This window comes from Danio rerio, chromosome 5, assembly GCF_052040795.2.
Source record: "Danio rerio strain M-AB ecotype USA chromosome 5, GRCz13ab, whole genome shotgun sequence".
Taxonomy (NCBI): domain Eukaryota; kingdom Metazoa; phylum Chordata; class Actinopteri; order Cypriniformes; family Danionidae; genus Danio; species Danio rerio.
The window spans coordinates 10,170,907-10,197,495 of record NC_141025.1 but is presented as its reverse complement, the minus strand read 5'-3'; the positions used below and the strand labels follow the sequence as shown (position 1 = coordinate 10,197,495).

Below are 26,589 nucleotides of genomic sequence, written 5' to 3'. Positions count from 1 at the left end.
GTTAGATGATTAAAAGGTCTACATGTTATCAAATGCGCCTATCAATCAAAATCTAATTTATGCCATACTATAAAGGTAGCGAAGACTCCTCGTAATCTACTGGATACAATGAATTCGCAAAACTCCAGAATTTATCAAAACTTAACATTTTATTTGTCAGGTAAAATTGTATTCTGCCAATTACATAATAAATCATCAGGAAGTCAATTCAGAGATGAGACTGTAACAATACAGCATCCATTAATCAAAGAATTATAGATGCATACCTGACCAGAGAAGTACATTGCAGCATAAGTCTCAGAGATGCTGCAATGGGGTGTCTTTTTACTAGATCCCCCCGACCTATAGCACATCTTTACCTTGTATACTCAAGTCAAAACAAACAGCCATAAATTCAAGACAATAGAAGTGTCACAGAGACCCTGGCCTAGTGAATTTGAGGAGTTAACCATCTCTGAGGAGGGAGAGCATCTTATCAAGATCTTATAGAAGTCAAAAACCAAATCAACATATACCAGTGAAATATTACTGTAAAATTAAGACCACTTTACCAATCACACAGAGACATGTAAAATGATACCAAACATGAATATAGTGCTGTAAGATACATCATATTAAAACCTTGAACATTTTATGTGAAATGTGCTCTGATCAGAAGGTAACATAATTGTCAAGAAGGGGGGCTTGAGGTGAAAGGAGAAGGGTGACTTTCTCGCATTACCCCCTGCTGATGTGTAGCTCTGTTCCTCCACACTGAAAAAAATGATTCAAAGATGATTCCTTGGATTTACTAAAAATTTTTTACGTTAACTGTTGCAAACAATTTATTTGGGCTGAATTTAAACAAACAAATTAAGTTGAACATTATTAAATTTAATTTGTTTGTTTAAATTCAACACAAATAAATTGTTTGCAACAGTTTTGCATGCAACACTTTTTTTCAGTGCAGCCTGTGTTTGCATTGTCAACAGTGATTTGAATAGAGCAGTTGAACAGCTGCTTTTCTGATCTTCTTAGATCACAAAGGCTATTGTTGTATTGCATATCAATTCTTATGGTCTTGTTTCATGAAATTCCATAACAGTTCTCAGGGTCTGCTATTCTGGAATCTTACACTTGAACAACCTTGCAATATAAGGTCCTAAACAAAACTCTAGCTAAGAAATAAAGCCAAGAGAAGATTCTGGTTTCGTTGTTAAATTAGGGTATTAAATAAAGGCATCCAGTACAACATTAGTATTTTACATTGGTTGCTGAAATATAAACACTAATACGTTATTAATAACAAAGTATTGAATTCGATTTTATATACTGCTTAATTCCAACAAACTGACAGGACTTAAAATTAGACCAAATTTCACAATTAGCTAATTCTATCCCATTTGTTTTTAAGGAGGGATCACATTTTTCACAGTCTATGAAACAATGCTTTGAGACCACCAAAGCCTATACAATAAAATCGGGCCTTAACATTCATTTATTGATTACTGTTGTCACAATTTAATGATATCTTTTTCCCTGTGCCTTATGATGCTTTGAACAAACTACAGGAGTAATTTACAATAAACTGTACACAAACAGCGAAGTGTTAATGTATTGTATAATACAAACACTGTGGATGAGCAGTGTATAATGAACTCTAAAGAGCTTCAGCCACACAAATCCTCTTGATTTCACTCATATCACATTCATATTCCAAGCATAACACTGCTTTCATTACAGATAAAAATAAAACACAAAGTTAACAATTAGGGGTGTAACGATTTATCGTTGTACGATTTATTGCGATGCAAAAATGTCACAATATGCATCGTGGCGTTATGATGATTTGATTACGATATGACGTCCGTTTTCTCTTATCAGTTGAGCTGTTTGCACGTGAGCTACGTTCCACCTGCTGTAGCATGTGAGTTCAGATTGCAGCAGCAGTAATGTTAGCAGACCAAGATGAGTGGAGTTGAAATAAAGGATGGCCCATCCTCTCAAAATCAGACGTCTGGCAACATTTCGGTTGTACAGTCATTGCTTTAGACTCGTCCGCTTCTTGACACGCATACTGGGACAAACATAGCCTAAGTTTTAGTCTTCACAGTGATTTATATACTTTGCACAGCGACATGGATACCTCCTAATGGTGTTGAAAGAGTCACAGACTGTATTTATAAGGTACAATTCACCATAAAATATCATTCTGTCTTCATATAATGATGTATTGGCGGCTGCAAAATCACACATGACGTGAGCTGACCGTGAGCTGTTACTACAGAGGGCGGACTATAGCCCCTTTCACACAGTGATACCGGTAAATATCTGGAAAATTTTCCGAACGACTTTACCGGTATATTCAAAAAAGCGCTGTTCACACAGGCGAGGACGTTACGGAAATTTTCCGGAAAAGAGCATTTACACATCCATTCCAAAATACCGGTAAATTCTGACATCATTCACCACAAATGATCTTTAAACGGCTGCGCTTGTATTTGTAAACATTTGACTAAATTACAAACTCTGTGGATGATCAATATTGTGAACAACTTTCGCAGGATCACTTTCGCATGTCGAGATGTTCATAATATGTGCGTGTGCAGGCGCTCACAGGCTGTTTTACAGGCACACGCAAAGCTTGAAGGTAAACAAACAACAGCTTATCATAAGCATGTCATCGATGATTATTTACACAGTTGGCATTAAGAAGAACATATAAACGTGATCTGACTAATTTCTAGCAGCTAAATGTGTCTGGAAAAATATTCAAAGGCTTTTATTCTCACAAACCGCGCGGACGTAAACGCGTCTGACTGTTGTGATTGGCTAAAGCAGACGTCTCACGTCAGCACGTTCTAGACGTGCACGAGCTTATTCCGGAAATCTTCCTTCTGCATTCACACAGCGCAGCATTCCGGCAAATTACCGGTAATGTTACAACTTCTCTTTCCGGAAAATAGCCAGAACGAATTTACCGGTATTTTCAAAAAGGACCCGTTCACACATACAACCTTTCCGGAAAATTGCCGGTAATTTTCCGGAAAGGTCTGTATGTGTAAAAGGGGCTTGTGATAGACGCGCGCGCGTGCTTCAGTGAACAGAACCTGCAGGTTGTGACAAACATTCAGTATTCAACACTGTGACTAACATTCAACATTCAGTTTGTGGAACAGAGTGATCGTTCAGGAGCCGCGTGGGAAGTATGAACAGCACTTAGCAGTGGAAATGAAACCGAAAGCGTGCACATTATTTAAATAATCATATCGCATTTTAGAGTGTTATGATTATGACGAGCATGAACACTTTTGAGTACAGAGGTACACAAAAATGCACGTCAACATGAGACACTTGATAGTGCCGACATCAGCGACACCGAAGAAATAGTAAACCTGCCTAAACCGCTGAAAAGAGCCACGACTGTCCTGTGTAATGAAAAGATGGCCACCCTGTCACTCATCATGCCCAACATGAAGACAGCCATCCATAAAAACCTCTCAGACAGACACACATAAGTTCAGGATTATTTTAAAGAACTGCTGATTACCTGGAAATGTAGAATTTTTTTTTTGCACACACAAAAAAGCAAGTGACCAAGCAAAGCCTTAAGCTCTTACTGTTAAATTTAATGGAATTGAATCATTTCAATAATATTTTATAAGAAGTTTTTAATTGTTTTATTCTCCAGAGACAGTCCTGTTTAATTTATTTTCTTAAAGAAGGTTCAGTTTAACAAGTTGAAACAAAAGAAATACATAAAAAATAGTTTACTTGGTAATTAAATTTTTTAAATAAAATTTGCATTTAAGTTTAATTTTCAATTTTTATTCCAAATATCGTGATACATATCGAATCGTGAACATTATATCATGATACACATTGTATCGTGAGCTGAGTGTATCGTTACACCCCTAGTAACAATACCTCTCTATTAGTTTTCACTACCCTTATGGATCATGTTTTATTCTCTAATCCTATCTCTCACCATAATATTAATGTATCAGTTGCCCTGACTAGATTGTGGCCCATATTAGTTGTAAATAGTGTTAATATGTTATTAATTATAACCCCAGTCAGGGTAAAAAAGCATATCGTAATATCAAGAATAAAACTCAAACCGAAACCTCTGGTTTTTAACAATCCAACTTTTAATAATTTGATCACATTATGATTCATTGATTTTCTTTTCAGCTTAGTCCCTTAATTATCTGGGGTCGTCACAGCGGAATGAACCGCCAACTTATCCAGCATATGTTTTACGCAGCGGATGCCCTTCCAGCTGCAACCCATCTCTGGGAAACATCCATACACCCTCATTCACACTCATACACTATGGACAATTTAGTCTACCCAATTCACCTGTGCCACATGTCTTTGGACTGTGGGAGAAACCGGAGCACCCGGAGGAAACCCACGCGAATGAAGGGAGAACATGCAAACTCCACACAGAAACGCCAATTGACCCAGCCGAGGCTCAAACCAGTGACCACTGCGTTGCCCACATAATGATGTATAAACTAATAAAAAAACATGTATCATAAATTACAGCCTCCAGTGCATTTGAGGTTCACACATCTTACAATCGCAGGTTCAAGGCACTGAAAAAAAAATATAGCCAATTTTACACAAAGTACAAACACAAAGGAAGTTGCGAATGTCCCGTGCATAAGCATAATTCAATGAATCACAATGATATTACAGAGCACCCGAAAATAGTAACTACAAAAGTGTCAAGTTCCAAATGAGAAAATGATCAGACTCTAATCGTCTATTCGGATTTAATGATGCATGCTAAGCTAAAATTTCTCCCTCCAGACACAGAGATTGGCTGAATGGATTCGAAAATGGTAAAACTAAACTGTTTAAGTCTAGGGGAGCTGTAAAACAAGCCTATTTAAAAAAAGTGGAGTGTTCCTTTAAAAGTGCATATTAGAAGCCAAAGTTTACCTATTAGTACCTAAAATACAAAAGTGTTTAAGTACCATCATGGACCCTTTAGGCACAAATATGTAACTTCTGGAAAAGTGTATTCATATTAACTCTAGCAATATCTGTAAATCACTCTTTCTTGCTTTTCCTTTTTGATCTAAAGCAGCAGCGCATGATGAAGAATTTGGCCATTTTAAAGCAGATGTAGAGGACTAGAGTCAGGACAGTGGTAAGAAAAGCGAACGCATCCAGACAGTGGTACTGATACCAGGTCAGGTTGTGGGCCTCCACACGCAGGTGTTTTGCACCTTTATTGCGCATGACGAACTCAATCCAGAACACAGACTCGTCTAAAGGCTTCATTGGTCTGTCGTGATGAATCCTGGACAAACGCATTGCATTCTCTTTATACCTGCGGAGAAACAGAGCATCTTAGTCCAGAGATCTGCAGTATTATGCACTGATAACAGAGTAAATCAGATCATATGAGTGACTTACGAAGGGTCATTAATGACTGTATTGAGTTTGTCCACCAGTTCTTGTGGCTGCATGCTCTTAATGCTGTCTACTACAACAGCAGCACCTCTGGTGGTCATATGAACCATATTATCAGGCTGGTCACCAAACAAGGGGATGCCGACCATCGGGACACCATGATATATGGCCTCATATATGCCATTAGTGCCCCCGTGAGTGATGAACGCTCTGGTTTTGGGGTGGCCTGATTGAGAAAAACAGATTAATTTGTCATTGAAGTAACTTACAAAGTAGATCAACAAACAGTGGTGAAATTACCAAAAAATCATAATCAAGTAAAAGTACAGAGAGTGTGTTGAGGTTAGTCTGTCTGTGATGCATGATTGGATTCTACTTAGTCTACTTCACCCAGTCACAAATGTTAATACAAACCCAGTAAATCATTCTGAGGCATCCACTTATAGATTCTAGTGTTTTCACCAAGAGTATCTGGTTTCTCTCCACCGTATCGCCACAAGACCTGTAACACAGTTACACAAAATCACTCTCAACTGATCATAGCAATGAATAAGAGATTACAGACAAACACATGTAAAGATTTAACATGACTTTATTTCATTTCAGTCCATTTATTTAGAAGCAGTGTTTAATCCTTAATGATACTTTGCAAGTAAAGACTGCACTGTAGGGATGATCTCTTACCTTCTGTGGTATCTGTGCCAGTGCTGAGGCGATTCTATTGCTCATCTCTTTGGGCACTTTGTCTATCATAGACCCCAGTGTGAAGACCACGATCCCATCATCCCCTGAGCTCTGCACAAACTCTTCCATGTCCTGCACAACAACAAAAACACTTAAACTAAAGGTGTTTAAAGTAATTCCACATATTTATGAACAATTCGAAATATGCTGCAGCATGGGTAATCTACTGCAGTTCTGGTGAAATAAAGATGGTAAATGACATATCACTGTGATAAAAAGATTAACACAAACAGCACAGTGCGACTCAAGAACAAATTACTCTTTTTTTATAACGTTTTTTTTAATGAAGTGGTTAAGAAATCTTGAGTTAAATGAACATAATTCAGACTATCACTAAAACATCATGTGACTCATGTGACATTACTTTCAGTCAAATAATGAACTCTTCTTGAACTTGTAGGCTTGCTTTTTTCCAACAAATAAGGCTGAATGTTAAAAACACAGACACACCTTGGGTAAAGGCTTGGCAGGGGTGCAGTGAAGCCCTCCGATATATTTGAAGTTGGGCACGAATGGCCGTGGAAACTCAAAATCCCAGTAGGTTCTGATTAACCAGATATCAGCTTTACCCATCATCTCACAATAGGAAGTGGGCCGTCCTGCAATAAAGTGTTTGATAGTATATACATTTCTTTTTGTATAGTATTCAGTATTTTGCAGCACATTATACTGTATGAACAGCTGTAAATTCTATATTTGACCCTGGACCACAAGCATTGTACAGCGTTATATGGGTCAAATGATTGATTTGTCTTTAATGCTAAAAGTCAAAGGATATTAAGTGAACATGATGTTCCGTTACCATACTAAACCATAACTTTTCTATTCTTCTTTCAGATTAATAAAAAATTACCCTTATGATTGGTTTTGGTGTTCATGGTCACATATTATGAATAATTTGCCTGTACTGAAGTTTAACATAATTACAAAACTGATTAGCTGAAGGAACAAGCCTAAAACCTTTCATCTGGTGACTTAAATTTTTTAAATGATTCAGACTCAGTCAGACACAAAATAGACACGTCAATTCATTTTATAAAAATAAATAATAAGTTCATATTAATCTGACCGGTTAACAAGTTAATATTCGATTAACCTGTGGTGGTTGTCGGTTGGGAAAATTAACCAAAATGAGTATCCCCACAGGGGACTGATACTGTTGCTCTCACTCCTAGACACATACTATAATCCCTTTTGGCGGTGAAACATGGGTACTGTGAAAAATATAAGCCAACAATGCTTACACGATGCTTTTAAAAGCAGAAAGCAAAATAAAATAAAAAGTTGATGTCACGTTTTTAAAAAAGGGGGACCGGAGGGTGTGCTCCAACTGTAAGGAGATCATACTCCGCCTCCCTGGAAAAGCCTATGCCAGAGTACTGGAGCGGAGAATCCAGCTGATAGTTGAACCTTGGATTCAGGAGGAACTATTCATGGGAGTTTGCTCAGTCTACATGTGCTTTGTAGGCTTGGAGAAGGTATTTAATCATGTTTGAGGAACTTTGTGACGGGTGCTCTGGGAGTATGCGTTCGAAGGCATTCTCTTACGGGTTGTCTCTGTATGACCGGAAGAGGAATTTGGTTTGCATCGCCAGCGAAAATTCTGACGTGTCCTTGAACATGACTCTAAGTCTGGTTTAGGGAGTCATCTCTGCTGTTTGCAGATGATGTTGTCCTGTTGTCTTCATTGGAACTTGGACCTTCAAAATGCACTGTGACAGTTGAGTGTGACATGTGGGGGTGAGAATCTGCACTGGTGCTCATCCGAAAAAGGAGGCTTGCCATCTCCAGCTTAAAGGAGAGTCCTTGCCCCAGGTGGAAGAGTTCAAGTCTCTTTTAGATGGCTCAGTGCAGCAGCAGTAATGCAGTCAATGTACCGGCCTTCTGTGGTGAAGATGGAGCTAAGCCGAAAAGTAAAGCTCTAGATTTACTGCTTAATCCAAGGTCCTACTCTCACCTATGGTCATGGGTTTTGGGTCATGATTGAAAGAACCAGACCTCGGATACAAGCAGCTGAAATTAGCATCCTTTCCTCAGAGATAGGGTGAGGAGCTCTGTCACCCAAGGAGCCACTGTCGAAAGAAGCCAGTTGAGGGGGCTCTCAACCAAATATTACCCTGTCCCAATGAACCATACATCAATGGAAAGTTTATATATTCAGCTTTCAGATGATGAATACATCCTAATTTCCAAAAATATACACTTTTGACCGGTTTTGTGATTCGAGGTCACATGATAAATAATTAGTCTGTACTGAAGTATAAACTAGCTGAAGAAACAAGTACAAAACCCTTCATTTTAAATAGTAGTGTGCCTCTTGCATTCTGTGGATGCTTTTTTTTAAGCAGGTCATTAATTTATTATTTGAAAGCTTCCTTTTACTTACCAAAATATTCAGTGTAATAGTTGTGAAATTTCTTCCAAGAAAAACTGTAAAAAGCATCTATTGAAAGGTAGAAGAGTGTATTGTAGATCCGCTCAGTAAAGCTCATCTTGTCTGTGAGTTTACTCATGGCTCCAGGAACATATGATGGTGGAGCTGGTATCTGACCACACATGCGCTCTACTGCTGTCACAACTGTCTGTGACCACCTGAGGGCGCTGTAGTTCAACAGGACTCAGATGGAACTACAGCGTCCCAAAACACTACAACTCCATACTTACCACGCGCATACACCTGAACACATACACTGATCTGCTATTCACAGCTGTCTCCATTTCTGTTGATTATCTGGACTATATATTCCATCATTCCACCGTCGTTGGTCTACCTTGTCTTTCCTGTTCGAGTTTTCCCAGTAAGTCTTGTATGCCTAGTTCGTTGTTTCTTGATCTTGTTCTGGCATTTGCCTAATCTAGTTTTTCCAGTTATTGTTTCTGAGCCTTGTCTCTGTTTTAGTTTCTGGTTTTGTCGTTTGTTTGTTACTTTGTATTCTGATCACCTTGTTTGATGCACTGTAGATAAATAATCTGCTGCACTTGGATCCGCACCCTTTTTGTTTCTCTGTTTTGATCACGCTAAAACGTGACATCTGCATGAGCAATTGAGAATTTCAAGGTGGAAAAACCAAGGGAAGGTTCAGTTCTTCAGCCACAATATCACTACATGGGTACACTGGATCTGACAGTAGAACATCAAACCTTTCTTTTTTCAAATTGCCAATCGACTTTGGAGATTTCAGAATGCCGTCACAGTAGGACAAACCCATATATTGATGTCTGGAATAAAGATTGTAGAATATCATTTGAATCTGCAGTAAGTTTAATTACTCCATCTCAAGCACTGAGAAATGCAGAACTTCGTGTATCAAGTCTTGCATGTCCTGTGCAGATGTGGACATGCTGAAGTGCTGGAAGGAGTAGCAATCCGATTCTTCGACTTTCATAAAGAGCGCGCCATCAGGCATCAGGACTGTAACATTGTGTCCCCTGTCCAATAAAGTGTCCAACACAATCTTCAGATTAATCCAGTGGCTGCCCTCGGTATACCAGACTAATATATTCCCACATTGTCCAGCGCTAAACACAGTGAGCAGAGAAAGAAAACAGACCACGAGGCTCATGATTACAAATAACAGTGTATAATTATCAGTGATCTCCTTGAACATGTACTGCCAGGTTTAATTTTTAACCTAATATATAGATTTCAACAAGTCATGGTGCTCATAAATCAATAAAAGCTAAAAGATAAGAGGCCAAAAGAAAAAGGTAAAGCAAGTTCATACACATAGTCCTATAATCATTTTTGAGGGTGAAACAGGAGTACACTAAAAATAGATGCCAATTTTATGCAATAGTTTTAAAAAGAGAACGCAAACTAATATAAAAGGTTGATGTCACAATTTTAAAGAAGAGGGACCAGAAGGTGTAGTCCAACTATAAGGGATCACCCTCCTCAACCTCATTTGAAAAGCCTATGCCAGTGTCCTGGAGAGGAGAATCCAGCTGACAGTTGAACACTGGATTCAAGAGAAACAATGCAGATTTTGTCTAGGCTGTGAAACACTGGATCAGCTCTGTATGCTCTCTACGATGCTTGAGGGTTTATGGGAATTTACCGGACCAGTCCATGTATGCTTTGTAGACTCGGAGAAGGTATTTATTCATGTCCATTCAAGAATTATGCAGTGGGTGCTCTTGGAGGATGGGGTTAGAGCAGGGGTGTCCAAACTCGGCCCTAGAGGGCCAGAGTTCTGCAGATTTTAACTCCAACATGCCTCAACACACCTGCAAGGATGTTTCTAGAAAGCCTAGTAAGAGCTTGATTAGCTTGCCCAGGTGTGTCTGATTGGGATTGGAACTGATCTTTGCAGGAAACCGGCCCTCCCGGACCATGTTTGGGCACACCAGGGTTAGAGGCACTCTGTTAAGGGCTGTCCAGTCTCTTTATGACCAGTGCAGGAATTTGGTTTGCATTGCCTGCAAAAAGTCAAGCATGTCCTTGAACATGTTGGACTCTGGGTCTGGTGCGAGGACACAGAAAATCATCTCTGCTATTTGCAGATGATGTTTTCCTGTTGACTTCTTTGGACCTGGACCTTCAACATGCACTAGGACAGTGTGCTCTCAAGTGTGACGTGTGGGGTTGAGAATCAGCAAAAAGGAGGTTTGCCATTTCCAGGTTGGAGGAGAGTCCTTGTCCCACGTAGAAGAGTTCAAGTATCTTTTGAGAGTTATTCAAGAATAAGGGAAGGATGGACATGAGACTGACAAATGGCTCATGTCAAAAAAAGCAGCAGCAATGCAGTCAATGTATGGGTCTTCTGTGGTGAAGAAGGAGCTAAGCCGAAAAGTAAAGTGCTCAATTTACTTGTCAATCTGAGGTCCTACTCCTATGGTCATAGGTTTTGGGTCATGACTGAAAGAACCAGATCTCGGTTACAAGCAGCTGTAATTAGCTTCCTTTGCTGTGTGACAGATGTCAACCTCAGAGATAAGGTAAGGAGCTCTGTCACCCAAGGAGCCATTGCTCCTCCACATATCAGATGATGTATACATCTTAATTTCCAAAAATGTACTCTCATAACTGGTTTTGTGGTCCAGGGTCACATAATTAATATGTAGGCTGTACTGAGGTATGAACTGGCTAAAGAAACAAGAACAAAACCCTTCATTTTACAACAAAATTGAAGTGTGCCTCTTACAAGCAGATCATTCAATTACTATTTGACAGCTTCCTGTTACTCACCAAAATATTCAGTATAATAGTTATCAAATTTCTTCCAAGCAATAATAGAAAAAGTGTCCATAGAAAGGTAGAAGAGTGTGTTGAAGATTCGCTCAGTAAAGCTCATCTTGTCTGTGAGTTTACTCATGGCTCCAGGAACATATGAAGGTGGAGCTGGTATCTGACCACACATGCGCTCCATAGTGTGAGCAATGGAGAATCTCAAGGTAAAAACCAAGGGGACGTTCAGCACTTCAGCCACAATATCACTACACGGGTACATTGGATCTGACAGGAGAACGTCAAACTTTCCTTTCTTCAATTTGTCCATCAGCTCTGGAGATTTGAGAATGCCATCACAGTATGACAAACCCATATCTTGATGTCTGGAACCAAGGTCGAAGAATTTCATTTGAATCTGCAGCAAGTTTAATTGCTCCATCTCAAACACTGAGAAATGTAGAAGTTCATCCAAGAAATCTTGCATGTCCTGTGCGGATGTGGACACGCTGAAGTTCTGGTAGGAGAAGCGATCCGATTCTTTGGCTTTCATAAAGAGCGCGCCATCAGGCATCAGCACTGTAACATTGTGTCCCCTGTCCAATAAAGTGTCCAACACAATCTTTAGATTAATCCAGTGGCTGCCCTCAGTATGCCAGACTAATATATTCCCACATTGTCCAGCGCTGAACACAGTGAGCAGAGAAAGAAAACAGACCACGAGTCTCATGATTGCAAATGACAGAGTATGAGATTAACAGTGATCTGCTTGAATATGTACAGCCTGGTATAATTTTTAACCTAGAGTATGGATTTCAACAAGTCACGGCACTCATAAATCAATAAAGTTTTAGGTAAAAGGTAGAGGTCAAAGAGATAGGTACAAGTTCATAGTGTACACAAGTCCTATAATCTGTTTTTGGGGTGGGGGTGGGGGCATAGGACTGTTTGTATACATCTCAATTTCAGAACTGATTGGCTAAAGGTGTTAAAGTGCTACAACTCTGCACAGTTGGGAAATTTCTGGCTATAGACTACAACCCTGCTCACACTCTGAAATTTTAGCCACGATTTTGTCATCTGAGACAAACTTGGGAAATCCTAAAAGATTACTAAAATTCTAGGCTAAAATCTGTGATCTTTGATTGTTGGTTTAACACGTTCACTGACAGCTTAGAGCCTGTTGCAATCAGATTTTTCCTCAGATGAAGTTCTGGCAGTGTCAGAAGATTTCAGACACTTTCCAGCAGTGTGACAACAGATGCAATGAGCGTCAATCCAAGAACCAATAGGAGCTCCGAATTTGATGATGCAATCCATGCGACAATTCAACTGACTGCTGAAATTTTCAAAATCGTTTTATTACCTTCCTGATTTTATTATTGAGACACGGTTTGTGCAAAATTGCCGCTACAGATTGTCTACGTTTGCTGTGAGGAATCATTTCAGAATGTGGGATTGTGAAATTGTCACGGATGGATGACATCAAACTCTGGGTCATTTTCTTTCGTGTTTGGCACGTCTTTATTGTGGTTCAGTCTGACTTAATTACAGCTGAGGTCTTACAGTGTGACATTGGAGCCATGTTCCAGCAGTCTGACATACTACAATTGTTTAGGATTATAAAAAAGAAAAATGAAAAAATCCCACAGTGTGACACGGCCTTAACTGCACATGCACTCTCAAGGCTGATTAAAACTTCTGTGTCAAGTGCACGTGTATGCTACGGCGCAGCCTACGTGTGGACACATCGCCCTATGCCGTGGTTGTCGGCATCACGGACGTGCACCTCTCAAAAAATGTAACTACATGTCGCAACGACGCGTAGCGCAAGCTCTGTGATTGGTCAGCTTGGTAGCGCTAACGAGTTTGGGCGGGACCGAGAGCCGCACGAGCCCAGTGGAGTGATTGTTTACAAATGTGGAGTCCCGTGAAGGAGCTCCGGATGGAAAGTTTTGTTGCACGTCCGCCAGTTCCTGCCTCAAAATGAGTTTAAGCCACTTGTACATTAAGGAAGCATTCAAAAAAAACAAAACACCAGCGAAAAAACTCGACACAAAGGAGCATTAACACCTCACTGCCAACTAGCGTTTTGGAGGTGTTATTGCAGAACAACCCGAAACAGCGCGCAGAATTATAAATACACAGCTACGCGCGTTGCATGTGCCGTAGGTAACGCAGATCACTTGACGCAGAAGTATAAACCTGGCTTCAGCCATACACTCTCATGCTCTATAAACGTCTACACCTACCCCGCCTATAAACCCTTCACATTGAAGTCACATGTAAAAAAAGTGGATCTTGGAGCACACACTGGGTTCCCATTCGGAAGGACTCATTCATCCCTTTACCCCAATACGTCTGGAGGGTCTCTCTGAAGAGATTAGAGCATAGGAATGAGCCCTTCCAAATCATGGGGACCCAAAGTGTCCATCAGTTGTATCCTTTAAAATGGTTCATTTTGAATGGCACTTCCACATTTTGAGAACTTCCAATTGGAACAATAATTAAATTTGATTGTTTACATTGCCTTTCAGAAAGTGACATATCTCATTTAGAACAAACTGAAAGTTTAGTTTTATCCCTCATAAAACACACCTGATCAAACTAAATGAGTCTTCCAGGGTTGTTTGCAATCTACAGGTAAGTGTGTTAAAGCAGGGTGGAAACTAAAACTGCAGAGTAGTTTGACAACACTGGGCTAAAGGAACAAGACCAAATTATTAATTTGGTGACTAAATGGAAACGTCTCTTACATTTTGTGCATGCTATTTTTTAAGAAGGCCAATAAATTATTATGTAAAGCTTTATATTACTCACCGAAATATTCAGTGTAATAGTTGTCAAATTTTTTCCAAGAAACACTGTAAAAAGCATCTATAGAAAGGTAGAATAGCATATTAAAGATTCGCTCAGTAAAGCTCATCTTTTCTGTGAGTTTACTCATGGCTCCAGGAACATATGATGGTGGAGCTGGTATCTGACCACACATGCGCTCTGCTGTATGAGCAATTGAGAATCTCAAGGTGTAAACCAAGGGAACATTCAGCTCCTCAGCCACAATATCACTACACGGGTACACTGGATCTGACAGGACAACGTCAAACTTTCCTTTCTTCAGTTTGTCCATCAATTCTGGAGATTTCAGAATGCCGTCACAGTATGAAAGTCCCATATCTTGTTGTCTGGAACCAAGTTCAGAGAATTTTCTATGAATCTCCAGCAGGTTTGAATTCTCCAGCTCAAACACTGAGAAATGCAGAACTTCATCTATCAAGTCTTGCATGTCCTGTGCAGATGTGGACACACTGAAGTGCTGGTAGGAGAAGCGATCCGATTCTTTGGCTTTCATAAAGAGCGCGCCATCAGGAACCAGCACTGTAACATTATGTCCCCTGTCCATTAAAGTGTCCAACACAATCTTTAGATTAATCCAGTGGCTGCCCTCAGTATACCAGACTAATATATTCCCACATTGTCCAGCGCTGAACACAGTGAGCAGAGAAAGAAAACAGACCACGAATCTCATGCTTGCAAATGACAGAGTATGAGATCATCAGTGATCTGCTTGGACATGTACTGTCTGGTTTAATTTTTAACCTAGTGTATAGATCTCAACAAGTCACGAAGTTTATAAATCACTTAAGATAAAGGTAGGAGGCCACAGGAAAAAGTAATGCAAGTTCAAACACAATCGTATAATAACTGGAGGGGGAACAGTGAAAAATAAAAGCCAAATGTATAAAAATGTTTTAAACAAGAAAGCAAAATAATATAAAAGGTTGCTTTTACATATACTCATTTATTAGAAGCTTATATCCACCATTTTATGGAGGGTTTTTAAGACAACTATTTAACGTTTTTCCTCTCTTGTGTAAAACTCTGCAAGTACTGGATTACATTCATATTAGTGTAAGTGCCTTTCTAACTAGTTCAGGCAGAGCAACATCAAACTCTCTTCAATTTTGTCTGTCATGGTATGCCATAGTATTTCCATATCCATAGCTGAACTAAGACAATCAGTGTCATGGTTACCAGCAACCGAGTCTGTGCTTCTCTGTGTCCTTCAACTACTTTCTGACAAACTCTTTACAGAGCATACAGATTTAACATGAAATGAGCCAGGTAAAGATGCTTTCCTAAAGCAGTAAACTGATAGATATTGCAGTTGCATATTTCATCATGACGGCAGCATCATGCTGTGGGGGGTATTTTTGCAACACAGGCTCTTTCTGAAAATGTAACCCTATAGACATTTCTGCGAATTATGTAGCCAGAAGTACGTATAGTTGCATTTCGTTTTTAAAACGAATGCTATGGGGAGGTATAATGCCGTTCTTTTTTGCGCTTACCAGCTGACTGCTTACCTCCAAATGGACGGCTTTCCCGCTGTTACCAGTTTGTCCAATTAGCTCGCCATGTATGTCGGCGGACTTGAGATGCAGGGAGGAGTTGACCACAACGATGAGGTTCGAGTCCGGTAAAGAATGGTTCCAGAAAGCAGGTAAGACAAAAACAGAAGCCAAAAAATAAAATAAACAAGTCAATAACAGGGTGAGAATGTGGTAAAATCTAAAAATGTGGTAAAAACCAAGTGAGGGCTTTCTTTTTCTGGATTAGTTTTTAAAACTGTCGGTTGGGTTTAGGGAAGTGGATGGGCAGGTCATTCGGTGCTTTTGAAAACCCTATTGGTTGGGTTTAGGGAAGGAGGAGGTTGAGTCAGTCGATCAGTCAGTCAGTAAGTCAGGCAACATCGGCCTCAGGTGGATTTACATGAGAAAAGAGGGCAGGAATGGCACTTGTGAGAGAAATTTGAGATCTCAAAAAGCATGCACAACGGCTTCTGGTGGATTTGCGAAAACAAAAACTGCAACAAAAAAAACATAGCTCCTGGGATTGGCACTCTCCAGAAATGTATATTGAGGTACGTTTTCAGAATGAGTCTGGGTTGTATTTTTTAGCTGCAGGGACAGGACGATTGGTTGCAATCGAGAGAAAGATGAATGCTGCCAGGTACAGCGATATCCTGGACGAAAACCTTCCCCAGAGTCCTCAGGAACACAGATTGGACTGAAGGTTTACCTCCCAACAAGACAATGACTATTCAGCTTTCAGATGATGTATAAACCTCAATTTAAAAAATAAATAAATTTATGACTGCTTTTGTTATTCAGAGACACATATTATGAGTAATTTGCTTGTACTGCAGTATTACATGATCACTAACTGTGTTTGATTAGATAAAGGAACAAGCCCAAAACCTTTCACCCGGTCACTTGAGATCTATCTCTTACATTCTGTGCATACTATTCTGGAAGAGGATAATTATTTATTATTTGGAAGCTTCCCTTTACTTACCAAGATATTCAGTGTAATAGTTGTCAAATCTTTTCCAAATGAGTCTATAAAAAGTATCTATAGAAAGGTAGAAAAGCATACTGTAGATTCGCTCAGTGAAGCTCATCTTGTCTGTGAGTTTACTCGTGGCTCCAGGAACATATGATGGTGGAGCTGGTATCTGACCACACATGCGCTCCATAGTGTGAGCAAGGGAGAATCTGAACGTGTAAACCAAGGGAACATTCAGCTCTTCAGCCACAATATCACTACATGGGTACATTGGATCTGACAGGAGAACGTCAAACTTTCCTTTCTTCAATTTGTCCATCAACTCTGGAGATTTCAGAATGCCGTCACAGTATGACAAACTCATATCCTGATGTTTGGAAAGAAGGTCAAAGAATTTCATTTGAATCTGCAGCAAGTTTGAATTCTCCAGCTCAAACACTGAGAAATGCAGAAATTCATCCAAGAAATCTTGCATGTCCTGTGCAGATGTGGACACACTGAAGTGCTGGTAGGAGAAGCGATCCGATTCTTTGGCTTTCATGAAGAGAGCGCCATCAGGCATCAGCACGGTAACATTGTGTCCCCTGTCCAATAAAGTGTCCAACACAATCTTCAGATTAATCCAGTGGCTGCCCTCAGTATACCAGACTAATATATTCCCACATTGTCCAGCGCTGAACACAGTGAGCAGAGAAAGAAAACAGACCACGAGTCTCATGATTGCAAATGGCAGAGTATGAGATTATCAGTGTTCTGCTTGAATATGTACAGCCTGGTTTAATTTTTAAGCTAGTGTAAGGGTATCAACAAGTCATGGAGCTCATAAATCAATAAAGTAAAAGGTAGAGGCCAAAGAAAAAGGTAAAACAAGTTCAAACATTGGGGAGAGGGGGTGACTTTTGTCTGTCATGGTATGCCATAGTATTTCCATATCCATAACTGAAGTCAGACAATGAGTATCATGATTACCAGCAACTGAGTCTGTGTTTCTTTGTGCTTTCTGACAAACTCTTCACCAAGCACACAGATTTAACATGAGCCATGTAAAGTGCCAATGCTTTCCTAAGTCAGCTTTAAAAGTTCAATAATTTTTCTGTAAAATAAAACATTGAAGCACACTAAGGCCCAATCACAATTCTACCCCTGAAGGCTGATCTATACTTCTGCGTCGAGTGATCGGCATGACCCAAGGTGCCTGCCTTGCGCGTAGTATCGCATTTATACTTCAGCACACTGTTTGTATACCTCTGCAATAACACTTCTGAAACGCTAGCTGGCAGCAAGTTTTATGTTCCTCTGTGTCGAGTTTCTTCGCTGGTGTTTAGTTTTTTCTGAATGCTACCTTAATGTACAAGTAGCTGATATTCACTCAATACAGGTAGGAACCGGCTGACGTGTAACAACTTTAAACATTAGTTAAGCACAAAACAACAGTTTCCATTTGGAGCTCCTTCATGGGACTTTACACTTGTAAACACTCGCTCCATCGCGATTGCGGCTCTAGGTCCAGTGAGGGCTATGCAGCAGTGCGAAAGCTGCGCCAGACCATTCGCATGTGCTTGATGCAAAAGTATAAATCAGCATTTACCCCAGGGGTGACCACTCCTGTTCCTGGAGATCTACATTCCTGCAGAGTTAGGCTGTTATCTTCAATCGCACCAGTCTTTAAATTACCAAGTGCTCCTAAAGATCCTACTTGGTTTAGTTGTTTTTGATCAGGGTTGGAGCTGAACTCTGCAGGAAGGTAGATTTCAATGACTGTAAAAAATATGGACGACGCGACAGCCCTTTTTCCCATTGAACGCCTTGAGGGCAAAACGCCTGCTTGACGGGCACAAACTGTCGCAAAAGACTGCTGAAATTGGAGCCTTGACATGCGCAGAAGGACTGTCTGATGGAGCCAGAGGAGGAGCCACGAAAATGAGCAGAGTCGAGCTTCCAACCAAACGCTTTATGTAAAATCAACTACGCCCCCCGAACTTCTCAGCATGCGTTTGCTGTCATATCAACACAAATGGATGTAATAACGTTAACAAATATGAGGGTTTTATATATTCAATCGTGCCAGCTCCGGGCCGCAGCGCATAACCTACTCGCGGCGTCGCGGGCTGATTCCGGCTCGCATGCAGCAGCGCCGGCTCGCTCGGCTGCCGCATCTGGCTCGATTGACTTGGGCTGGAATCGGGTAGTGAGTCCAGGCATCCAGAGTAGGTCCAGCAGAGGTAGTCAGTCTGAGCTCTGAGGGGTAAGTCTCCGGCAGGCAAGAATCTAGCCGGAACTGTGTTTTGCTATCTGGGTGGTTAGGCGTGTATCAGCAAACTAATAAAGCCCGAAAAAATCCCTGAACTTAGCGAATAAACAGAGTTCCACCAGGATCATGTATGTCAGAAACTATAGTTTACTGCTGAACTCATTTTGTCATGGTAAAATAACACAGAAATCGAGTAATAACACTTCAGTCTTCTGCTGAAGCTCAGACGCCGCGCTTTGAGAAACTGTCAATCACAGCTGTCAATCACGATGACACGCCCAGCATTAAATTACTGCTAAAAACAAACTGTTTACAAAAATGAAGATCTGCACCTATTTCAGCACAATAACCAGTGCCTTAATCGACCAGAACCATCTTTTGGGACATTTTATTGCAAGTGTAATTAATTTTTTCATTTGGGCTCAAGTCTCCTTCATTAACACGGAGGAGGCGGGCTTTATGACTTGTGCTGCAGCCAGCCCCCAGGGGGCGATCTAACGGCCGAGACCTTCACTCAAACGCAGGCTTGCGGCACACTTGGTAGATTTCCAGAAACAGGATTGGGCACCCCTGCTTTAGCCCTTCCCCTTAAGGCTAATTTATACTTCTGTGTCAAGCCCACGTGTATGCTTTGGCACAGCCTTTGCGCGGTTGCATAGCCCTGGCTGACGCTCACCTCTCAAAAAATGTAACTACACGTCACAACAATGCGTAGCGTAAGCTCTGTGATTGGTCAGCTTGGTAGCTTTGACCAGTGTAGGCGGGACCGGTGTGGTGTGGACCGGTGTTTACAAGTGTGGAGTCCCATGAAGGACCTCTAGATGGAAACTGTTGTTTTGTATTTACCTTATGATTAAAGTTGTTGCACGTCTGCCGGTTCCCGCCTCTGAATGAGCGACTTTGAGCTACTTGCACATTAAGGTAGCGTTCAGAAAAAACAAAACACTCATGAAGAAACTCGACATAGAGGAACATAACAACCTACCGCCGGCGTTTAGGAAGCGTTATTGCATAGCAACACAAACAGCACACAGAAGTATAAATGCATAACTACCTGCAAAGGTATGTCCTGTGGGTCAAACCAATCACTTAATGCAGAAGTATGAATCAGACTTTATTCCTACCCTCTGTGTTGCACGTTCAAGGAGTAAGGGTGTCTCAATTCTTTTTAGCTTGAAGGCATAGCGCTAAGCGGAATGGCTTGATAGCCCTTAAAACTGAAATTTTCCCGGACCACACTAAAAACCAACAAGTACAAAAATTTCCCAGAATACACCAGCTACAGCGGCAACATGGCTGTACAAGCAAGTCAAGAGATGCACACTTGAAAGAATTTTTTGGTATTATTAAAAAAAAAACAAAAAAAACAATCATATGTTCTAATACATTCATGATAATGTTCATGTTTTACTGACATGCTTTAAAAAAACTTTTTTTTAAAAATGCTAAATTTGGCTATCTATAATCCATAATAATAACTCCTGTATAGTAGTCCCACAACATACTTTCACATCTGACACTCGATGGCACTCGAGTACCAATGTGGTCATGTCATTAACCCATGAACATTTCCTGCTTGTTGTCAAACTATTTCATAACTGTAACAAGAGGCAATTCAATTATGATTTAATGTTAAAACGGCTATCATAACATGCACAAGCACAATCTTGACACAATCTTCAGATAATCTAGTGACTACCAGTCACTTGATGGCAAATTATTCTATGTCATTTCACTTGATATCATTTGTGTATTCTGCCTTGAACATTGTGGAGGATAGTATGCATCTGTGTGCAAGTCCAATATGAACTAAGGATAGCTGATGTTGAGCTGCATCTTCTTTTATTTAAAGGTAACTGTATAGTTACTAATGCAGTGAAAATCTGTTTGCTAATTATACACACATGAACACATTAGTGCATTGAATGACTACGTTTTTGTAAGCTAAACTAGGTTTTTGTAAAATGAGCATAGTATGAGATGATGGAATACGGTTATTTTGTTTCAATTTTAAACAGTCCTATAAACCTTCTGTATTTTTACAGAAAATTCACTGCCGGTATTTTTCCGTAAATTTAACAGATTTTTTTAACAGTGTAAATAAATTGAAGCTAAATTATAAATGTTGCGTTGATTGAACTAAACAACATAACATTACCTTTATGTAACTTACTTAAGTTTACTCAAATGAATATTCTTTCTTTAAGGTAACTTAACTCGGTTACGTGGAACCTGTTGACATAAAAAAGTTAATTAAAGCCAACATATCATTTTTTGAGTGCATGTACTGTATGGTTTATTTTTATACTGATACATTTCACCAAGGGTTAGGGTTAGGGTTACGCACTCATAAATCAATATATGAAGGTAAAAGGTAAAACCTAGAGAAGCAGGTTGATACACAAAGCTTAAACTCTTAAAAATGACATTAGAAAATACTTCTACTACATATTACCTTTGTGCATTTGACGTACCTTGTATATAACTCATTCATGGTTATGTAACCGGTCCCCCTAGATGGGTCATCGACTCTGTGCTGTGTCTAAAGCATGAATGACGTCAAACTTTAGGTGCTCAGCATCTCTTAATTCTGATATTTCTGCACAAATAGAGATTTTTCTATCAAAAGACAAGCTCACTCGTTAAATCAAGGTGTCCTAGGCATACATTCAGTATGAGAAGTTAACATACTGTGAAAAAGAGCATGTAAAAACAATATATATGCCAAAAGACTGACAAAAATGCTTGGACTATACAACGACATAAGTCCACAACTGGACATATATCCAGAACTGGTTATTTTGGCTTCTCCTATTAGCGTAATGTAACACAAACCCATCAGATGGTTCATACTCTTGTAAAGTGTACGGTTTAAAGAAAGATATAAACATCACAAGCTTTCTGCGCAGATGGATAGGCTTACACTGCAGTCTCAGCAGTGCAGCCCTCTATGGGACTAGTAACATCTTACAGCTGCCTTTCAATTCACTCACTGAAGAATTTAGGGTGGCATGCACAAGAGAAGCCCTGCAGTACAGAGACTTCAGGGATCAGAAAGTGTCAGGAGCTGGCATTGAGGACAGTGAGAACAGGGTGGAGGGCGGAGAGAGCAGTGGAGGTGGCGGAGTCATGCATCAGGCAGAAGGAGTTGGTTGGCACACTGGCAACAGGGAAAGCTGGCTTGGGATTTTCCCCAAAGACCCTAGTGGGCAAGGCCAGAGAAAAGGAGAGACACCAGCTAATCCAGGAAGAAGTCTGAGCAAGCCTACAACGTAAGATCACCTGGAAAAACATAATGTAGACAGACTTCCAGCACATCCGATTCCTCATCTAGGCTGTGTACTATACACTACCAAGTCCAGCCAACCTTCATGTGTGGGGCAAAATTGAGACTCCAGCATGCCAGTTATGCTCTGGTAGGGGATCACCAATTGAGCAGCTGTCCAAAGGCCCTGGCATGACCAAGTACTGAAGGTGGTGGCAGAAAGCATATGCAATGCCATCATCTTTGGAAGGTACCACCTTGCCCCGAAAAGAAGGATTGAGTATGTGAAAGCTGGGGGGGAACCCTTCCAACTGCAAATGTCAAGGCCGGGCCTTCTCCACTCAGCCCCTGACTGGCAGTTGCAAGTCGACCTGTTCCTACAGCACATAGTTACAACATCACTCTGATCAGACATAATTATCATTTCTGAGGCAACAAGACAGTTGATTATGCTTGAACTAACAGTGCTCTGGGAGGAGTGGATGGAAGAGGCAAATGAAAGGAAATACTCGAAGTACCAGGAGCTAGTAGATAAGTGCTGAGAAGGGGGCTGAAAGACCAACTGTGAGCCAATAGAGGTGGGCTGTAGCGGGTTTGCAAGGCGTTTATTCTGTAAAGTCTTCAACCAACTAGGCTTAGCAGTAGCAGCTAAGAAGAAGGCCATTAAGTCCATTTGTGAGGCTGCAGAGATAGCCTCAAGATGGCTTTGGATAAAGAGGGCTGATCCGATGGCTAATGGGATGCAAGCTGTGGTCTGATCAACCCCAGCTTGGTCACCTGGGCGAAGATGTCTGATGTTGAAAGACCCGAAACACCCAGTGACCCCAGGATACATCACTGATATTGCCAACCCAAGCTCATTCTGAAAACGTAGTCCCGCGGACGTTTCTGGAGACAGCGGAATACGTCCCAAGGGGTATGTACGGCCGTGTTTATTTTTTTTAAGCGAACGTTGTGGGGCGGTGTGACGCTGTTCCCTTTCGCGCTTGCCTTACCTCCTTGTGGAGGGCTTCCCCGCTGCAACCCGTTTGTCTCACCGTGTACGTTGGCAGGCTCGAGATGCAGAGAGGAGTCGAACATGGCGATCGGTTTCGAGTCCGGGGAAGAGCAGTTCCAGCAATCAGGTAAGACAAAAACAGAATCCCAAAAATTAAGTGAACGAGTTTCGTGACAGGGTGAGAACGTGGTGAAATCCGAAAACGCGGTAGAAAAAAAAAAATCGGGGCTTTTATTTTTTTGGATGGCTTTTTGTAAACTGTTGCTCGGGTTTAGGGAAGCAAGCGGGCGGGTGGGTCGATCGATAAAATTAGTTGGGTTCGGGGAAGGAGGAGGGCAGTCAATCATCCGGTCAGTCGGACAGCGGCCTCCGGTGGGTTCACGCGAGAACAGCGCGGTCGCGAACCGCACTCGCGAGAGGCGTCTGAGGTGCGAAAAAGCGCACAACAGCGGCCTCTCGTGGATTCGCGAAAACAAAAACTGCAGCCGTACGTACCCGCCGGGACGTATTCCGCGGTCTCCAGAAACGTCCGCGGGACTACGTTTCCACAATGAGCCCGGGTTGGATATTGCATCCCAGTGCATCTAGATCAGGGGTGTCCAAACTCGGTCCTGGAGGGCCGGTGTCCTGCATAGTTTAGCTCCAACTTCCTTTAGCACACCTGCCCGGAAGTTTTAAGTATACCTAGAAAGAGCTTGATTAGCTTGTTCAGGTGTGATTAATTGGGGTTGGAACTAAAACATGCAGGACAGGCCCTCCAGGACCGAGTTTGGACACCCCTGATCTAGATGATGTGTATTGGACAATATATATTAGTACATACTTGTATTTACAATGCTTTATTAATGAATCCTACACCATAATGTAACGATAAGTATATACTGGAGGTCAAAAATACAGTAAATAAAACATTTTGTAGGTGCTGGCTTAGTAAAAAACATTGTCAAAGTGGCTAGTTTTGCCACTAAAATAAGTAAATGGCACAAATGTTGTGACACACTATACACTACACACTTACAATACTCATTACACTATAGTCTATTGACTTTATAAAGTTATTTATTCATCCAAATTCTGAGTCTGACAGCCTTTTATCGTCAACTAATAAGGAAAGCTGTGCAAATTACACTCTAAAAAATAACTCAAGAGATCTGTTACCACTACATAGTTTAATACATTATTGTAACTTAAAAATTCAAAAATGCTGATTAGATTAAAACTTTTAAGTTGCCAAAATAATTTTATAAAGTTTTCAAAACAGGAAAATATTGATAATTACATAAATTTAAAAATGCAGGTAATTTAAAGGTAAACATATCTGTCAGTTGCTTTAAAACAATATTTAACTTGTAGCAACACAAAGAAATGAGGTTACTAACTCACACTAATGGAGTTCTTTTGTATTTTTAAGTCCACACAATAATGTTTTTTGTTATTTTTTACACTGATAATATGGGATAGTACATGTTTTTGTTTTGTAAAACAATGAAAATCTGTGGTTTAATACAAATAAAAAACTACCGAAAAACAAAAATGTTGTTGTTAAATGTACTTCTTACAAGCATGAACAGTAAATCTGAAAACAAACTAAAAATTTAGCAATTTCGGCTACTTAATTTATTTGTGGTTCTAAAGTTGAAAATGTGCATGTAATTAAGTGCATAACATTACACTGGATTTGTTTTCTAGTTGAAAACTAGTTGAAAAAACATTTTTGAGTACTAAACATATAGATTTGAGGTTTTTGCTATGTAAAAAAGCCTCTGATTGAAGAGGAAAATATTTGGCTAACATAATAAAGTTTGTTGTCTGAACCTCATTTTGTTAGATGTTGTCGTAACTTCAGTATATTAATGCAAACTGTTGCCTTAAATTTTTTTCTTTTGTCTAAACAATATTTTTTAGAGTGTAGGACACACCTATACTAATACCCCGCCCCAGAACTGTTTTTCAGGTACAATTTACAAGAGTTTGATTAAATAATAAAAGAGAAATCCACACTGGGCTTTTTTTCCTATTGAGCTCTGTATTTAAGTCACACAGTGGTGTATTTTGTTGTCAAATGATCAAGTTTCTGAGAAAATCTTGCCAAACAGGTTTCTGACAATAATAAAAGTGTTCATTTTGAATGATAATGCCTCTTTTATATATTCATACTGATTAATTTCAGTATCAGATGAATCACCTGGGTTTCCCCCACAGTCCAAAGATATGTGTTATAGATGAATTGAATAAACCAAATTGGCCATAGTGTGTGTGAGTGTGAGTGTGTATGGGTGTTTCACAGTGCTGCATTGCAACTGGAAGGGCATCCGATGTGTAAAACATATGCTGGATAAGTTGGCGGTTCATTCTGCTGTGGTGACCCCTGATAAATAATGTGACTAGGCCGAAGGAAAATGAATGAATGAATGAGTTAACTTGAAAATTACAGAATATTATATCATCCTCTTTGTCTGTGGCTTTTGGAAAAAAAAGCCTAAAGTTTATTTCATCCAATTACATTTACATCAGTGGTCTCAGACTCCAGTGGCCCTGAATTCCTGGAGGGGCACAGCTCTGCGTAGTCTAGCTCCAACCACCTCCAACCTAAGCTGCAGTCACACCAGAGTTTGAGAAATTCTGTCATACAGCTCTGCGAAAAGCGGCGGGATTAAACAAGATTATTAGACATTTAAAAAGCGAGCGATTGCTCCATATTTCAAATGTCTGTCCCGAGAGGTCATGTTTTGATCCTCGATTGGTCTTACGCAGTCTAGGGATGCAATTTCGCAGGTCAGAGTTTGAACTTTGCACCGCAGCAACCTGCAAAACTTGACGCATGACCCTGCGTTTCCGGTCTGACACATTCGCATGCGTATGAGTGGAAGTCTGTGGGAGGAAAAGCCCGGTGTGACTGCAGCTTTACACCTACTTAATAGTCTCTAGTAGTGTTGAACACCTTGATTAGTTGGATCAGCTGTGTTTGATTAGGGTTGGGGTAAAATTGTGCAGAACTGCAGCCCTCCAGGAAACCAGTTTAAGACCTATGATTTACATACTGCAGACAGAATACCCAAATTGTAGGACAATAACTTTGAGTTTATTTAAACAATAATAATTCTGGAGTAATTTCTGGACACTTAAAGCACTTTTCACACATTGGGGGAATCTCCTTATCCACCACCAAATAGTTGGTAAATTATTATACTATTATTATTATTATTATTATACATCTCTTCATCAAACCCAGATTAGAGATTTCTTTCAGATATATAAATAAAGTTATATATATATATATATATATATATATATATATATACACACACACACACACACACACACACACACACACACACACACAAAATAAGCACATCACATCATGGCATATATATATATGATGATGTGATGTGCTTATTTTGTTGTTTAAA

The 26,589-nt window shown here is 40.2% G+C and overlaps 3 protein-coding genes and 2 pseudogenes across 6 annotated transcripts in view; all 5 read right to left on the bottom strand.

The window, feature by feature from the left end:
* Positions 1–17,398, bottom strand: part of ugt2b5 (UDP glucuronosyltransferase 2 family, polypeptide B5) — a 43,887-nt gene extending 26,489 nt beyond the window's left edge. Inside the window, exon 1 of the mRNA XM_087251057.1 lies at positions 17,395–17,398. The gene's annotated coding sequence lies outside the window, so the exon portion shown is untranslated. The remainder of the gene's footprint in view (positions 1–17,394) is intronic.
* ugt2b1 (UDP glucuronosyltransferase 2 family, polypeptide B1) lies at positions 4,110–17,434 on the bottom strand. The gene is given in 6 exon segments (NM_001177338.3): positions 4,110–5,323; positions 5,410–5,632; positions 5,821–5,908; positions 6,091–6,222; positions 6,601–6,749; positions 16,676–17,434. Coding segments are annotated over 6 exon segments (1,584 nt in total). The 5' UTR covers positions 17,385–17,434; the 3' UTR covers positions 4,110–5,040.
* ugt2b3 (UDP glucuronosyltransferase 2 family, polypeptide B3) lies at positions 4,965–17,439 on the bottom strand. 2 transcript variants are annotated; one of them, NM_001365233.1, is given in 6 exon segments: positions 4,965–5,323; positions 5,410–5,632; positions 5,821–5,908; positions 6,091–6,222; positions 6,601–6,749; positions 16,676–17,439. In NM_001365233.1, coding segments are annotated over 6 exon segments (1,584 nt in total). In that variant the 5' UTR covers positions 17,385–17,439; the 3' UTR covers positions 4,965–5,040.
* ugt2b4p (UDP glucuronosyltransferase 2 family, pseudogene B4) lies at positions 8,361–9,756 on the bottom strand (annotated as a pseudogene). Its single transcript, NR_033480.1, is given in 1 exon segment — positions 8,361–9,756. The product of NR_033480.1 is annotated as a UDP glucuronosyltransferase 2 family, pseudogene B4 (transcript).
* On the bottom strand, positions 14,205–14,891 carry ugt2b2p (UDP glucuronosyltransferase 2 family, pseudogene B2; annotated as a pseudogene; the record flags this gene model as incomplete). The annotated part of the gene is given in 1 exon segment (NR_033479.1): positions 14,205–14,891. The product of NR_033479.1 is annotated as a UDP glucuronosyltransferase 2 family, pseudogene B2 (transcript).
* Positions 17,440–26,589: the final 9,150 nt, after the last annotated feature.